The sequence below is a fragment of the Anas acuta genome, chromosome 3 (genome assembly GCF_963932015.1).
Source record: "Anas acuta chromosome 3, bAnaAcu1.1, whole genome shotgun sequence".
Taxonomy (NCBI): Eukaryota; Metazoa; Chordata; class Aves; order Anseriformes; family Anatidae; genus Anas; species Anas acuta.
Genome location: NC_088981.1, coordinates 33,367,149 through 33,384,517, shown reverse-complemented (window position 1 = coordinate 33,384,517; position 17,369 = coordinate 33,367,149). Strand labels below are relative to the sequence as shown.

General features: G+C 51.9%; 1 protein-coding gene across 1 annotated transcript; it reads left to right on the top strand.

The window, feature by feature from the left end:
* The first annotated feature begins 308 nt into the window (after positions 1-308).
* On the top strand, positions 309-16,561 carry AARS2 (alanyl-tRNA synthetase 2, mitochondrial). The gene is made up of 22 exons (XM_068676559.1): positions 309-514; positions 611-799; positions 1,479-1,624; positions 2,235-2,429; positions 2,794-2,938; positions 3,343-3,488; positions 3,795-3,903; positions 4,518-4,556; positions 5,268-5,379; positions 5,994-6,121; positions 6,814-6,964; positions 8,706-8,875; positions 9,732-9,845; positions 10,249-10,389; positions 10,658-10,795; positions 11,197-11,306; positions 12,517-12,625; positions 14,077-14,199; positions 14,535-14,645; positions 15,430-15,513; positions 15,632-15,742; positions 16,026-16,561. The coding sequence occupies exons 1-22, from the start codon at positions 350-352 to the stop codon at positions 16,188-16,190; spliced, it is 2,901 nt and encodes a 966-aa protein (XP_068532660.1). The 5' UTR covers positions 309-349; the 3' UTR covers positions 16,191-16,561.
* Positions 16,562-17,369: the final 808 nt, after the last annotated feature.

Sequence of the window (17,369 nt, the reverse complement as noted above, 5' to 3'; positions counted from 1 at the left end):
CCTGGGCTTCCCAATTAGAAAAACACACACACCTGAAAAGAGCAATGAGAGTCATAACAAACCGACCCCAACACCCCCCCCGTGCTACCACTCCCCCCAAAGGACCCCCCCAAACCCCATTTTCCCCCCTCGTTTCCCACCACCAGGAACCCGGGGCTGCTTGCGGGCCTCCCCCCGGCTGACCTGCGTGCCGGCCTCCAGCAGCAGCCACCCGCCGCTGGCCCCCAGCCGCCTGAGGCACCATGCCCGCCGCGCCGCCATGCCTCTGCCTCCTCCTCCTCCTTCTCCTCCTCCCCCTGCCCCCTGCCCCTGCCATGGCGCCCTTCCTGTTTCCGCCCCTCGCCCTAAGATGGCGGCGGGCGGCCGCCTGCCCCCAGCGCTGCCCGCAGCCCGGGTCCGCGCCGCCTTCCTGCGCTTCTTCCAGCAGCAGCACGGCCACCGCCGCCTGCCCTCCGCCCCCGTGCGGCCCCGCGGGGACCCCAGCCTCCTCTTCGTCAATGCGGGCATGAACCAGGTGCGCCCCGTCCCCTCCGGGTGGCAGCGCTGACTGCACCCCCCCCCCCTCCTCTCCCCTTCCCTTCCATCTCTCTCTTTCCCCGTTATCTCGCAGTTTAAGCCCATTTTCCTGGGCACGGCGCACCCCCGCAGCGAGTTGTCGCGGTACCGGCGGGTGGTGAACAGCCAGAAGTGTGTGCGCGCCGGGGGCAAGCACAACGACCTGGAGGATGTGGGCCGGGACGGCTGCCATCACACCTTCTTCGAGATGCTGGGCAACTGGTCCTTCGGGGACTACTTCAAGGTGAGGCCGGGACGCAGCTCTGCCGGCTGCTGCAGGCCTGAAAAATAAATTTATTTGCGCTAGGTGGCATGGCAAGTGTCGTACTCCTCCTTGGCAGTCCCATGGTTGGAGGGCGGCGTGCTGGAGCACTGGGTGTTCCCGCAGAGAGCTCGTTTCTCTCAAAATACTCAGCCTTTAAAAGCTTCAGTGTGTACAAAGCAAAGTTCTCCAGGTGACTGCCACTGTTGACCCTTCGTGTGGGTTAAAAGAGGTTTCCAGTTCGCCTGGTGCTTTTTGCTGTAAAGGTGGGAAAAGGGAAGAAGGATGAAAGATGCTAGTAGTTTTGCTCGCAAATACGATTTGCCTTGGGAAGAAATAACCAGCTAAGTAAACGGGAATGTTAAATAAACAGAAACGCTTCTGGTGGTAAACAGGTGAGTGTCGGCCACGCTGAGATCCTGAAGGTCTCCCAGCAATTTAGGAATGTCACATTTACATGATAGAAATGAGCTGTGTCACTTGTCCAACCATCATGCTGCTCTCCAAACACACTTTTTTTTTTTTTCTTTTTTTTTTTAAATCACAAAATGAGAGTGGCTGAAATATGCTTCTTTGGCATCTGACTCCCGTCCTGAAGAACCTTCTGTCTCATTCCTTGCCTTGGATTCCTGTGCTACCCCTGTGTCCCTTATCTGCTCAGGAGGAAGCGTGCAGCATGGCCTGGGAGCTCTTGACGGAGGTCTACGAGATCCCCAAAGATCGTCTCTACGTCACGTACTTTGGCGGAGACTCCTCACTGGGGCTGAGCGCTGACGAGGAGTGCAGGGACGTATGGCTCCAGCTGGGGTGAGTGTGTTAGAGAAAAGGTCCTGAGCAGCAGGTACTGACGTTCCACCCTCCGTAGCTTCTCATTTGCTCTTTAGTTGATGGGAAGCAAATGCAGGAGTCAAAAACTGGGTTTTAAACACGTTTAGTTTCTGCTTTGTTTGGGCTGCTAAAAGTCTGAATGCTCTGGGGCATTTCACCTTTAAGCTGCTGCTCAGATGCTGACAGTTTGGGGTCGTACACCCAAGCCTGTCTGACCTAGGCGAAGTGCCTGAAGAATGTCTTTGTCCTTTCCTTCCATCCTGATCACATCTTAGCCCTGCTAGATTTTTTTCCAAGGAGAGAAGTGGCCCCACTGACCTGGTGGAGCGCCTGTCTCCATCAGCGGGAGCCAGATTCAGTTTGCTAGGTATTCAGAGCAGTGACTAGGGTCCTGTTAGGTTTGGGGCAGTCTGTTCCTGCTAAGGAGCATAATTCTGCATGAACTGAAGCAAAAAAGTCTTAATGTGTTTGGATAGTGAGTTGCAACAGTCAGAAAGGATCCCTTCTTCCAGATTTCCCTGTTACATAGGCTACTGTGTGCTTTTCATGCATGCCCCAGCACTGCCACTTCTGTTGTCTGCCTTTCCAGGGTGCCTGCCAGTCGCGTGCTGCCTTTTCCATTGAAGGACAACTTCTGGGAGATGGGTGACACAGGTCCCTGCGGTCCCTGCACAGAGATCCACTACGACCACGTGGGTGGTGGCAGAAATGCTGCAGCACTGGTGAACCAGGGCAGCCCTGACGTGGTGGAGATCTGGAACCTGGTCTTCATGCAGTATAACAGGTACCAGGCGCTTTGACTAAGCTCCAGAGTCTTTCCCCTTTATATAACATCAGAACTGTATGTGTATGTCCTCAGACATCTCAGAGAAAACCTGAGAATAAGGAGAAGGCCTGGGGCCCCTGTTGAAGGAAGCCCCTTTTCTGCATGTCACAGTGTACCTGACTATCTGACCCTTAGAGCCTGGCTGCCTGGCAGTGCCAAGGCAGGCTGCTGTTAGTCTCATCCCTGAGCATCTTTCTCTTGGGTCACCTCCTGTTTCCATCCCCCATCGCTCTCCCAGTCTCTGTGATTCACCTGCACCTTTTCTTTGCCCCTGACCTGACCCTTGGTTCTCTTTTGCCTTTTTTTCCTGGCTCGCTGACAGAGAGGTGGAAGGGAATTTGCTTCCCTTGCCTCAGCACCATGTGGATACAGGAATGGGCTTGGAAAGGCTGGTGGCCGTTCTGCAGAACAAACGCTCCAACTACGACACGGATCTCTTCACGCCCATCTTGGATGCCATTCACAAGGTGACAGTGCTCCTGCTCAGAGTTACAGCTAAGAAAAAGCTCCTCGAGTGCAGACTGCCTGGTACCATAGTACAGCCTTCTCTACATGTGGTACCGTGCTGTATTTTGAGAGGGGAGGTTTGTCTGGCCAGGCCCACGGCAGCATCTAAGGGAGCTGAGGGAAAATTCCACTGGTATATCAGCACTGCCAGTTCATTTTTCCTTCAAGTTTTCCTAAATTCCTCAGAGCCAAGGCATTGGTTGGCCAGTCTGTAATGTTCTGGAAGGATTTAATGAGTACATCCTAGACGCACAAAGTAGTTGAGAAGCATGATGTCAGGTGTAGCTGGCTGCCTCTAGGATTGCAACTTTTCCTTCTGCAGCCATTCAGCCGTACTGATCTGTCTCTCCCTTTTTGTTTTTAGGGCTGTGGCGCGCCCAGGTACCAAGGTCTGGTGGGGGATGCTGACACTGGGCGTGTGAATATGGCCTACCGCGTGGTGGCAGATCACGTGCGGACCTTGTGCGTGTGCATCACTGATGGCATCTACCCAGGCCTCTCCGGAGCAGAGTAAGGACAGGTGGAAATGGCCCAGTGTGGTGGGAATTAGATCCAGAAGGGAACATGAGCAGCTAGGGGAGCGGTTCTGGTGTGAGCCAAAGTAAGGGGTGCCCCCTGTCTTTGGGGAGACGGGAAGGTGAGAGCCTGGAGGAGGTTTAGACCTGCAATAACTCATCCTTGGGTAGGCGTAGAGCGCGTGGAGCAGCTCTTTGGCAATAGGTCAGGCCCGAGAGGGGCTGCACGTGGGGTGTGCTGGATGCAGGAGCTGGGCAGGGATGCTCATGTGCTGCCTGGGGCGTTCTGCCCTGCTTTCAGGCTGGTGCTGCGTCGGATCCTGCGCAGGGCTGTCCGCTTCTGCTCTGAAGTCCTTCGCGCTCCGCCTGGGCTCTTGGCTTCCCTCGTGCCTGCTGTAGTGGAAGTGCTGGTGAGTAAAAACTGCTGCACTGGGGAAGGATTGATCACATGGCCTATTCAGCCCCGTGTTCCGTTCCTGTACGCCATCAGGAGGCAATCTGGGATGGAAAGAAGCTCCAGGAGGGGATGCGTGGTGCTGTGCATTGCAACAATAAAAATCTCTTGTCTCCTGATCATTTCTGATGGGGGAATAGGGGCCATGGGGTGCCTAAAGGGGCCAGTGCTAACAGTCAGCGTGAGTGTGTAAGTGTATGCAAGGGCACACTTGTTTCCTGAGGGCAGCAGCTTCCAAGCTGTCATATCTGGTTAAAGCCTTCTGAAATCGGTCCCCGTGGTTACTAACAGCATCCTGAATGACAGGGCTTGCTTCCCATTGTGAACTGACGCATTTGCCACGGAGATGCTTTGCAGGGGCTGGCAGAGGAGGGTCATGGGGAGGTAGCCAGGAGACAGCAGCTCTAAGTCCAGGTGTGATTCTCCTGCTGTGATGCTGTCCTTGAGGCTGTGCGCTGGGGCTCCCTTCACATTTACGTGCCTGAGAAACCTCTGTAATGCTTGTGACACTGTGAGATGTCCTGAGGAAGCTGCTGAGGATGTTATCTCTAACTGAGGCTTACTCCACAGGGAGATGCCTACCCAGAGCTGAGGAAGAGCACAGACCAGGTGAGTGATGTGAAAACCCCTGGAGAGAAACCCCCTTTCTTATTGTCTTTGGGAGACACAGCTCTCAGAGGCAGAAGGCAGCCCTGTCTCGGGACTTAGCTGGTGGAATTTCCCTAGCTGGGTTCTTGTGGGTAGGCCTTGATGTGAGGGGAGCACATCTGCATCGTGGGCACTGCCTGGACGTGAAAATCTGTGGCAGATTTCTTTGTGGGAGCTCTATTAAATCCTTAGCAGGGACGCCTTGTTCTACTATCAGGCAGGCATTGCTCTGAAAAAGCTAGAGCAGCTCTTTTGCTGAATCCAAGTACGGCCTGTCCTAGCTCGGGTACCCTTTGTCCAAAGTGGCTTGGGGATTTAGGGCTAGTCCCTCCTAGCTTCAGCTGACAGCAGCTGTGACAACCAATTTCTCTGGCTGTTCCAGCCATGCAACTGTAATTGGGTCACGGATAACAAATGGATGACAAGGAGCATTTGTCAGCATCCAGCCTTCCCCAGGTGGACGGTCAATATTTCCGTAACAGGAACGGTGATCGGAGTCGCAGTGACTTTGGCGCTGTTTAATAGCGTGCCGGAGCCACGTTGTGATGGCTGCTTGCAGAACAAGAGGGCTGGTTCAAGCAGACAGCACCAATTATGCACCCGCTTAGGCTGAGCTGAGCTGGGGAGCTCCCTGAGGTGTTCTGGCCAACTCTTTTTCTGCTCCTTGGGCAGGTCATGAATATCATCAACGAGAATGAAGCTGCTTTCCTGTCCTCCCTCGAGCGGGGGAGGCGCGTCATTGAGCGGACAGTGCAGCAGATGCAGCCCTCCACAAATTTCCCAGGTGAGTCTCCTCCCTCAGCCAAGCTGCACTTAAAGCTGGTTTGATCCATGTCATGGCCAGCATTTAAGTCAAAACTCTTTTGGACTCAAAGGTCTTTGAAGGTCCCTCCCAACTGAACTATTCTATTCTTGTGAGTGTCTGTCTGCTTCCCCCACATGCCCTCAAGAACATTCCAGCCCCAGGCACTCCAATGCCAAATTTAAAAGTAGACAGTTCTCCTTTCTCCAGGTCTTGATCGTTTCCTAGAGCATCATTCTCACGACAAACTAGGTACTGGGAAAGTCAGAAGCATTCTGTTGCTGCTTTATTTACTGACAAAATGGGTCTTTACAAGATGTAGCCAAAAGGAGGACCCATCCAGAGCAGCTGCCTATCTAGCTGTGCTGTGCTGAATTTTGACAGGATGTGGCTTTGGGGCACCGCTAACATTTAGTCCTGTACGAAAAGAAGTGTGTGGCTTCTCTTCCCTTCCCCATTATCAGTGCAGTTGCACACAGTAAAAGTGAACTTGGCTGCCAAAGCACACATGAGATTAGTCTCGTCCAAGCAACTTTGGAGATGTCTTTGCATTCCTTGTTCACATGGAGTTCATGTGCTTCTTTTTTGTCCTACAGCTGATGTAGCCTGGTCTCTCTATGGGAATTTGGGGTTTCCTCTGGATCTGATTGACTTGATGCTTGAAGAAAAGGGAATCCGTTTGGATTCTGATGCTTTCAATGAACTTGTTCAGGAGGATGCGAAGGTAAGAGAGGCTCTCCTCATGAGGATGATTCAGAGCCTGTGCTTTCCTGTGGTAATGGAGGCAGAATTCCTTTCACTGCTCCTCAGATGCACCACAGGGCCACGTGCTTTTTCCCTGGAGTGGAAGCGGGTCTGCAACAGTAGCTGGGTCATACTGACTTCATCTGTGGGTGTGAGACTGAGGAGTATTGGCTGGTGATCCCTGTCAGATCAGTAGCAGTGTTTTACGGTACTGGCTGGAGTGGCGGTTGTAGAATTACATGCGTTAGGGGTGACCTCTGGCAGTCGTGTAGTCCAACGCTCCATGCAAAGCAGAGCCAGCGTAGACAGCCCAAACAGCAAGTGATTTGTGAAGAGCTGACGTAATCCTTTCAGCCTCTGTAGTGCTGGAAGACTCGCACTGCCCACCTTGTGCAGTAATCAGATCAAGGCTGTGCTCTTCTAGGCTTTAATGGCCTGGAAGTTCCAAAGCTATGCAGCAAGCTGGGCTGTGTTAGCAGTTGCTTGCCCCTATGGGTGGTGTTGAGTGCTTGTGGGGCTGGAAGGAATGGGTTTGGTTTAGCATCAGCACAGACATAAAGGAGTCATTTCCAGGAAGGTGAAAGCAGTTGCTTCTAGCCATAACACTCCAGTTAGTGGGGAATCCAATCCCCTGGGTACCTCCCCTCTAACCCTGCCTTTGCTCTGCTGCAGCGGAAGGCTCAGGGCGCGCAGGCAGGACAGCTGGAGGGCACAGATATGCACCTGGATGTGCACTCGCTGGCTCAGCTGCGGAATGACAACGTGCCTGCTACTGATGACTCTCCAAAATACTCCTACAAGCTTGGGCAGCACGGGCAGTACGGTAAGTGGCCATGTCCTGTATGTAGGACAAACTCTGCCTAAGGAATCCCTCATCAGACTGCTTTTGCTGGCCTGGTGCACGCAGGAGGACAGGGATCTTGTGGTTCAAACCTGTCCACTTCGCTTCTACATCCCTTCTTTGCCCCTATACTTTTTTCAAAGGTATTTGCTGTTCTGGTGGTGTGTCCCCAGGAAAGCTCAGGCTAGTGACAAGGCTGTGAGATCTGGGTTGGTATTACTGTACTGAAGCAGTGACTTGATTTCTGCCAGAGGTGAGTCTGTCCCCAACAATCAGGCTCCTGAATGTGAGTGCTAGGGAGAGTGATTATGCCAGTTGAGGTAGCTGCTTAAAGCCAGGGACTTGCTATTTCCTTGGCAGGCCACTAGATGACAGTGCAGGCTTTTTGTCGTTTGGGCTAACTGGGGTTGCTGATGCTCCAGGGGAAGCATAAAGCTAAACCACAGAGAGTAAGAGGTGATGTGGCTGTCACAAGCAATTAGATCGCTGTATACAGCCAGCTCCATCTTACCCAGCGTGCTGGTGGCAACCCACAGTAAGTGAAAAGTGAGGCAGTTCAAACTATAAGTACTACAGCAAGAGCACAGTGAAGGAAAAACAGCCCATCATAGGCATTGGCTGAAATTTCCAAGCTAGTATTATCCCACCTTCTCAGTCACTGAATCATGGAGTAATTCAGGTTAGAGGGGACTTCTGGATGTCCCATCTCTTGATGAAGAAAAGATCTGCTTCGCAGTCAGATCAGGTTGCTCAGGGCCTTCTCCAGGTAAGTTTTCAGTATCTTTAAGGATGAAGATACCACTGCTTCGCTGGTCCCTGTTCCAGTTCTTTATCACCATGTGAAGTTTTTTTCCTTGTGTACAACCAGAATTTCCCCAGCTCTAGACGTAGTGTCACAGATGCCACACAGAGGTGAATAACCACTTTCTTTGGGCTGCCGACTACGTTTGCGTTCACACAGCCCAGCAGGTAGCGGTCTTCTTGCTGCAGGGGCACCGTGCTGACTTTGTGTTCAACTGTCCTTGAGAACCTGAAGGTTTCTCTCAGTCCATTTCTGCAGCTTGCCAGATCCCTCTGAAAAGCAGCCCTGCTCTTCAGTGTATTGTCTGGTCCTGACCACTTGCTGCCAGACACAAGCAGGATAAGCATACATCCCCTCCTGTCATGGATTGTTGTTAATGAAGCTGTTAAAAGGCGTTGGCCCTAATATCAGCCTACAAGTAGCTCTGCTAGTAACTGAGTGTCAGCTGAACTTCAATCTTTGAGCAGTTTTCTGTGGGGCCCAGCTATCTGGCCTGCATTTGGCTTCAAGAATGCTCAGGCAGAGTGTGTCAGAAGCTTGCTAAGTCGAGGAACGTGGCTTTGCTGCCTTCCCTTGTCCACCAAGCCAGTCATCTCTGTCAAAGGCAGTCAGGCTGGCCAAGCACACAACATAGCATGATAGAGCTGTGTCTGTGCCACATCTTGCTCTGTCAGACTCACATGGACCCTGTCTGGTTAGCTACTACCCAGCAAGTGCCTCACTGGGTAAATGAGGGGTGGCTTGCTTCCAGATAACAGATCCTTTGTCCTTTCTGCCAATAACCGTTCCTACCCTACAAAGGCAAGTGCCAGCTTTCATTATAGGATGGGTGTTGGCAGGGTTGGCATGTGGTGCCCCCTTTCATGGTGTGATCTGCCAGGGTGCTCGCACTGATTGCTGCCATCTTCTTCCCCTTGGCAGAGTTCAGCCCGTGCCAGGCCACCGTGCTGATGCTGTACAGAGATCAGTCTCTCCAGAAGGAGGTTGGGGCAGGGCAGCGCTGTGGTGTCATCTTGGACAGGACTAACTTTTATGCAGAGCAGGGTGGGCAAGCCTCTGACCAAGGCTACCTGATACGCTTAGGACAGCAGGTGAGAGACCTTTTGCTGCCTGAACCCAAGGCAGTCCTGGATATCGAGGCCAGGCAGACCTCCCCAAATGATGAGCTACTTTGCTGTATTAATTAGCAGGCTGCTAGCTCTTGAGAGTGTCCTTGACTTTGTGTTGGGGCTGGTGGGGTGAGGAAGAAGCAGCACTAACCTCGTGGAGGTGGACCTGCTGCTCTGGTTGTCTCTCTTGGCCTTTTGCAATTTCTTCTTGCTGGGGATGATGGGGGAGCTCTTCAGCGTGCTGTGTTCTTCACAAGTAGGGTGGCATCTGCCTCTGCAGCGAGTTCTTTCTACACTGACAGAGAGAAAGCTTTGACTCTTTTCTAAGAAGAAGGGGTGCAGCTTTTTCTCCCTCCCACGTTCCAGCTCCTGACAGTCACCTTTGGGCGATGATGCTGCCTTTTTAGCCTTGCAGAATGTGATAGTGCCTTGCTTAGCGTGTCTCCCCAAGATGAAAGGGGGATCAAGTTTTTCTTGCCAACCTTGTGAAGCAGAAGAGGCACCGTGGATGCCTGATGCAGGTGCCTTGGCAGCTGCTGTCCAATTTCTCTTGGACAGACATCCCCGCTAGGAAAATTCATTAGCACAGTTGGCATTGCTGCCCCTCCACTGCAAACTGGCAGCCTCGACCTGTTATGCAGTGAGTGGCTGGCTGCAAGGAAGGGCTGAGGCTTGCTGGTTATGCTGGCTGGAAGCTTGCCTCTGCTTTTCGCGCCCCATTGCTGTCGCTTTGGGACCAACAGGGGTTGTGTTTCCCAGTAGGATCAAGCAGATGTGTAGAACGGGTCTTTGGATGTTCCCTGTGCCATAACTCATCTTTCTGTGTCTCTCTGTTCAGGACATCCTTTTCCCTGTGGAGTCAGTTCATCTCTGTGGTGGTTACGTGGTGCATGAGGTCACTGCTGTGGAAACCCTGCGTGCTGGAGATCAAGTTCAGCTTTTCGTGGATGAGGTAATAACTCAGTGCTCTTAACCCTTTTCCAGCCTTTCTTTGAAAGTCTTTTAATGCCGTGAGTAACCTGGGCACAGCAGCGGTTCCTTGAGTTCCTGAGACTTCTTTATTGCAGTGGGAAGGAGGACTCACAAGTGAGTTTGTCTGTAGTCTTCTATGAGCTATAGGTCTGTCCAGAAGCGTTCAGCCTACCCTTGCTGTTTTACAGAGGCAATCCCATGGGGAAAAGAAGTGAGATCTGCCCTGGGACATAAATTCATCCAGCAGCTGTGCTACCTGTTGTTCTGTCACCATCACCCCCTATCCCCTTGCATGCAGCCTTTCACTTCCCTCCTTACACCATTCTCTGCTCCCCCAGGCTGTGCAGAAGCAGCCCACCAGGGGAAATTGTCTGTGCTTTCAGGCCCGGCGGCTGGGCTGCATGACCAACCACACCGCTACCCACCTGCTCAACTTTGCGCTCCGCCACGTCCTGGGTGACAGGACGGAGCAGCGAGGGTCCCACGTGACAGCAGAGCGGCTGCGCTTCGACTTCGATATCCAGGTGACTCTGGACTCGTGTCTCCTTGCTTCTCAGCAGTACCAGCACCCCGGTACTGGCCTCTCTTCGGGGATTTTTCTCCTCTCGCTGTAGTCACTTCTATAGAGAGGTGGGAGGGTCGTGATGCTCGCTATTCCCTTTTACAAGCAGGGAAGGTGAGTCATGGGGAAAGTGGTGTGTCCAAGCTGAGTTGTCTGTGAGCCCAGAGTTCTCCCTCCTTTGTTCTGTGCCTTTTGGGAGGCTTCTCCTGAAGGCTGATTTGCTTCCTCAGGGTCCTGTGACTGTGGAGCAGCTGCAGCGAGTTGAGCAGGTGGTCCAGGATGTGATCAAGCGAAATGAGGCTGTGCATATGGCTGAGGTTCCCCTTGCGCTGGCAAGAAGCGTTCAGGGACTTCGTGCTATGGATGAGGTATGACAGGAACATAGGGCATGTTTCTCTGAGCCTGCTCCTTCAGCAGGAATCATCTGGGCCATAAGAGAAGTTGAAGCAACAGGTTTCTCTAGGGGAAATGACTCTCAAAAATTGGGAGGGAAAATGGGACAGAGATAAGGTCTCAGGAGCACTGTTTTGTAATATGTGGGGACTGGTGGTGCATAGGCTTTCTGCTCATTTATCTGGCCCAACAGCTTATGGTGCCACCCAGTTTTTTCTTTCTCCCATGGTGGCTGTTTGTGGGGGAGCAGCAGAGCTGCCCCTGATTCTGGGAGTGCTTTAGAAGAGGGGTAAAGTAAGGCAGGGACCTGAAGCTGGTCTTTAAGTGCCCCTGAAGGACTGCGTGGTTAGCTGCTGATCCCTGTCTCCTCTGTCAGGAGTATCCAGACCCGGTGAGGATAGTGTCCCTCGGGGTCCCCGTGGAGACTGTGCTGACCTGCGACTCTGAGGCTGCAAGGCAGACCTCTGTGGAGCTCTGCTGTGGGACGTAAGTGTCTTTTACGTACAGTCAGATGGTGTGTTTGTGTGCAGACTGTGTCCTTCTGATTCTCTTGATCTGCTTCCCCACCCTGACCCGGGGATCAGCCTGTGTGAGGATCTCTGTATGCTCTGAAAGGTTTGTGTGTGAGCACTGGTGGCTGAGGTAAAGGCATAATTCCAAGTCCCACTCTCTGATCCTTCGTGACTGGGTTTCCTCATCTGAAATGGGGGCAGAGTAGGCTGGTTGTAGAGAAATTTGGTTAGAAATACCAAAATGTTAACGAAATGCAAAGCATTTTACCTTGTTTCACACTCTGAAGCCCACCCGGAAGCTGCAGGGCTCCAGCAGTGTGAGCAGGGTACGTGTCCTCTCACGCTAAACAGAGCCAGGGAGCTTTGGTTTTGGGGTTGCAGGAGGGCAGGAAACCCAACAAGAGACTGTGATGGTTGGCAGAACTAGGGGCCAGTCTGATTATTTTAATTATTTTAGCCCTTTTAGCACTAATGAGAGTAGAAGAGGAGTTAATAATCTTAGGACAGTGATAACGTGAAAACAAAAAGGAACAAATTGGCCTTTGAGCCGATACAGCTGGAAATGAGCAAGTTTCTAGTCATGAGAACATTCATGTAGGAGGAGTGGGACAAGAAACTGCAGGGGAGTGGAGATGATCAATTCTAGCGAAGCTGTCTGAAATGATTACTTGTGGTAACAGAGAACCTGAGACGCTGTGGTTATTTTCCTTCTTGGCTATTCAACATTGGATATGAAAGGGGAAAGTCATCGGTGCCCTCTGTCTGCATGGCTGCAATGTGTCTGGAGATGACTGGCCTTTCTGCGAGCTGGTCTGACAAAGGAGTGGGGGAGTTGAAGGAAAAAATTGTTTTCTGCAAGCTTCAGCAGTGGCTGAGTAGCAAGGGAAAAATTCCAATCCGTCCTACTGCTGAAAGAAAGGAAAGCAAGGCACAACTTGGCTCTTAGGTACGTTTGGCAGCAGCCTGCTGAGCTGGTAGCACGGAGGTTCTTCTGGAGTAGCCTCAGCTCTGCTGTCTCTTGCCTGACCAGGTGCCACCAGGATTTTAGGGATGGAAAGGACTGAAGCTGTTGGGACTGGAGAGGGGCTGCTCTACTCACGATGTGTCTGAAATGGAAGTAGGCTCCCTGATTTCTGGTCCCAGAGAGCAACTTGTTTCTTTCCTGTTCTCCGTCAACTTTGCAGGCACCTTCTCCAAACAGGAGCTATGGAGGACCTGGCCATCGTCAGCGAGCGCCAGCTTGTGAAAGGGGTTAGCCGTGTCATTGCAGTCACAGGGAGACAGGCCAAGCAGGTAAGAAAGGGGTACTGAGATTTCAGATTCACCCAATTTTACAGGTTCCTGCTTAGACAAGCAGATTCCCTCTGCTGGAGCCTCCCTGCTACACCTGATCTTGTTTCCTTCTTTACCCTGGGGCCAGCTCTGCTGCTGTACCTCACTCTTTGCATCCATTCCCCCTTGTCCCACACTCCTGTCTCCATGACCTTCATTCCTCCCTTCAGACCCCCCTTTTCCAAGATAGGAACTTGGCACAAAATATCAGGAAGCCTCTGGAATAGAAATTTCAGTCTCCAGGTAGGTATTTAAAGGTGTGATCCTTTGTGCTTTGCTTCTACCTCCTACCTATCACAGTTGGATTTGTACTTTATGACTACAGGGCTCTGTCCTCGTTCTTACAGCCTTTTGGCTTCTTTCTTTAGTCTCTTTCTTGCCAAACTGTAGTTCTGGTCTGATAAGGTCTTTATAAGAAGCAATCAACCTATTAGTGTGTCTGTGAGATCTCTGTTCTTGAGTATCTGGAAGCGCCAGGGGCTCTGCACCCTGACTGCTTCCATAAAGGCTGCAGACGGAGGAGAGTGACCCACTGCCATCACAACTGGGAAAACTGGAAGCAAAGCTCCCCCCTCAAATCTGTTGCTTTTTGGCTGGCTGTGTCCCATGCACAGCTGTGTTCCCACCAGTTTGTCTTGATGCAGACGAATGATAAGCTGCAGGGCACATCCTGAGGAGCCCCCGAGAGGAGCTGTGGATGTGTTATTCAGACAAAGGAGACTGCAGGCAGGGGGGAGTAATGTGGAACAAGGAACGGGTATTTAGCTAGGCAGAACGGTTCTTTCTGCCCCCAGGTTTTCCTATATAGTCTCTGCTATTCTGGTGTATAATCTCCCAGGACCATCACGAGCACAAAGATCTGGCAGGGCAGAAATGGTCCAAACACTAAAGATTTTCACTGGTGGAAGAAAGCTTGTATTAGCTTTTTTTATTAATAGTAGTGTTGGTGTTGGCAAAAGCAATAAGAAATGCACCAAGACCAGCTGAACTCATCCTCAGGGAAACGTCAGCTGATGAGGTTTCTTTAATCTTGGTTTAGTGTTTCTTCAGTCTTCGTGTTTAACTTCAGTTAGTTTCAAGAGTGCGCTTGCTAATGCAATAAAAAGTAAATGGGTGCCCGAGTTTTTTGCATTGAAATCATGATGGTTGGGTGTGAGATACTGAGGATACATAATGAGGTGACAGCTTGGTCCTGTGGGTGTGAACCTCTAGCACTGGTTGCAAATGTAGGGAGGAGCTGTGTGTTGCAGAGTCTCATGGGGACAGTCATTTTTAAAGCCTATCTGTAGGTGTCTTCCCTCTGGTTGCTGAGCAGCACTTCAGTGGTTATGACCCTGCCACCTCCCCACGTCCTCCGTCCCTGCTCCTTCTTTCTGTTGCCGCACCTGAATGTTTTCTCTCCCTCTCTGCAGGCCCGAGAGGTAGGCCAGTGCTTGGCTGTGGAAGTGGACTCCGTCTCCATACGGATGAAGCAGAGGAGCACCTCTGTTGCTGAGATGCAGAACCTCTCCAAAGAAGTGGGCCAGCTGACCAAAGTAAGGATAACGTTCCTGTACAGAAGGATCGTGGCATAGGCTCTCCTGAGGTCCCCAGTAGGCTCACATTTTACCCTGTGGTCAGTAGCAAGGAGAAATTGCTACTTGCTGGTGCCTCGTTGGTCACAAAGATTTCAACCAGAGTCTAGGTGCCTTTGTTGCCAGAGGGAATATGAGAGGAGGAAGTGGTGGGGAGGGTAAAGCAGCGAAAAAGGGTTTCCAGGCTTCTCCCCAGGCTTTAGATGCCCAGCTGAAAAATCTTCTGTCCTCCCAGAGAACGAGTAGTTGATTTGTAGGTACTATTCAGTGTCTTTACACAGCAAATTGTCTTGCAGGTGGTGGCTAGCACTGCAATGCCCCAGTGGCAAAGAAAAGAACTACAGACCATCCTCAAAGCGCTGCAGCGAACTGCCAACACAGCCATCAAGAAACTGGAGATGCAGCAGGTACTGTGGCAGCAGCACGCTCCCTGCAGCCTGCTGGTAGCAGTGAACCTGGTGTCTTTGGCACAGTTCACAGCACCTCAGTGACTGGGGTCCCCTCAGAAGGCAAGGGAAAGCAGGTACAGTCACATGCAGTACAGCACAAGCCCTCTGTTGGGTTGATTTCACTGGCATTAACCAGGGCTGAAGGATTGACTGGTTTTGGCACACCCAAATACCCACAGCTCCCTCTCTCTGAGGATAGAGAACCCCCTATCAGTGCTTTTATCAAACAGCAACAGGCACAAAGGCATTGCCGCCTCCTTAATACGTGGAGAAGATAAGGTGGCCCTGAAAATGAGCTTTAAAAGGTCCTGCAGTAGGAGAGTGGCCAGACAGAGCCTTTCTCTCAGCCACATGGATGTTGCTCTGCTTCCCTGCTGCGTTAAAAGCCCTTAGGAAATGCTTATTGGTGACTTAATATTCTCAGTAAGATCTATCCTGTCCTTAAAGTAGCAGCATCGTGCTACAAGATCCTGCCTGAGATGTGGCAATGAGTAGGCAGAGGAAAGAGGCTGAGAACAGCGTGGGTCTCTGTCCCCCTTTTGAAAGGGGTTCATCTCTTTGGGGTTGTACATGCTGAGATTTTAGTCTGCCAGCCTTACTTTGATCTCAGCTAGCATATACCTCTCCTCTACCCCACAGAGCAGTACTTTCACTCCCCATGTACGTGTTACATGCACATATACCCATCCTGCTCACCCGTGCCACCTGTAGCCCCTCAAGTGCTGTGTGTTTCCTCCTCCAGGCTGAAGAGAAGGCACAAAGCCTGCTAACAAAGCACTGCAACCAACCTGTCATCATAGACACTGTCCCAGCTGACTCCCTGTCTGTGAGTAAACCACGTTGTGTGTTGGTTCAGCAGTCAAGGAGAGCTGCAGGCCATGTTTTCTGCTGCACCCTGTTCTCCTTTGCCACAGCCTGACCCCTCCTCTCCCTGCTTCTCCTAGATCCTGATGAAGGTAGTGAACCAGCTGTGTGACAAATCTCCAGGCACATCAGTCCTGCTGCTCAGCCCTCAGGCTTCTGGAGAGGTGCTCTGTGCCTGCCAGGTGTCCAAGGTAAGCAGAACCCTGGCAGAGTCACAGGGAACCTGCCTGCAAAAAGAGACTGGGGCTGACTACTCAGTAAGTCCCAGATGAGTTTTTTTTGTGGGATTCTACCCAATGTTGCTGGTTAATCTTGCTGGGGTAGGATCTGAGATGACCATACTGGGACCAGATAAGCTTTCAGCTTTTGCTGGGCACAGATAACACTCTATCCTCCAGGTCACGTCCACCTTCCTTCACCAAACTGCAGAGTGCTCCGCATCCCAAGCCACTCTGCTCTGTGTCTCTTCCCCAGGACTGCATCCCAGTGTTCTCTGCCGCTGACTGGGCCATGGCTGTCTGTACGCAGATGGAGGGCAAGGCAGGAGGCTCTCCTATCGTCGCTAAGGGCAGTGGAAATGCCAAAGGCATTCAGGGAGCCCTGACTACTGCGCTGGAGTTCGCTCGGAGTAAACTCTGAAATAACTGTGGAGCTTTGGTGGCAGGACAGCTGCATGCCCCCCAATGCAAGGTGCGTGGATACTTGATCCAGAGCACGCGTTAGACTTTGATCTGAGAGGATTAGCAGCTCCCACACTGAACGTTGCTGTAAATGCTGCACTGGAGCACTCAGCTTGTGGCTATCAGGGATGAGCAGAGTCTGCTCCTGATACCACCGACAGAATAATGCTGCCTGTTCTCAGCATGGGTGTTTGGGGATTGAGCCTCAGAAAGTGCCAACTTCTTCTGGAACAGCGCAGTCCTTGCTACAAGACTGGCACTGGGAAGCTCTGAGAGCATGGGGGGATGGCACAGTGTTATCCCAACACTATTAAATGGCCAAGAATGTGATCTCCTGTGTTGTTTTTTTTTTTTTTTTTTATCTGCACCTTTCATTCAGCAAATGCTACTTCCAGCCTTGGAACTAAGGCAGAACTTGTTGCAAAGGGGTTGCAAGCCTATGTCCTTGAGCATCTGCCTTTGCTGCCAAGAGATTTCAGCTGTCAGCAGAGTGCACAGGGACTTTACGTCACCCTGCCCCATACTTTATGCTGTGTTGCAGCTCAGAGCTGTCTCAAACCTCTTCCCTTCCTTCAGCCAACCTCTCACAGGCTCTTTCCTTACTAGTGTTATGCTCTGCCTTCCAGCACCGGAGGCTATCTTCAGCACAATGGGAAGAGGTGGGAGCTGTGGTGTTGGTGATCTCTTGGAGGCAGGGATGCTGCTGGTGCTTGTAGCATCTCTGCAGGACACCTGAGCGTGGCAGGGAGAGCTGGAACAGCTGGCCTGGTGCTTCAGGAGCTTGTGACGTGGCCAGAGGGGTGCTGGAGGGGGTGCATGGGGCAGGGATGGGGGGGACAGTTCATGCTGTTAGTGCCTGGTGCTGAACCACTGCTGTGTTTTGCTCCAGCCACAGCAGTACGGGCTGTGGGGAGGGGAAGGATGCTCTGTCTGACTGGGAAAATGCTTTTCCCAGGTCCTTCTGAGTGCATTCGTGTTGCTATATTAATAGCTGCTGCTGGAGATGATGTCTGCTGTCGGTATTGGAGAGTAGGTGTGAAGAGGAGGAGAGAAGAGCCTGAGCTGCTCCTGCATCATGCTCCAAAAGCAGAGCCTGAGCTTGCCAGCAGTAGCAGCCTTACAAAATTAACCCCCTTTG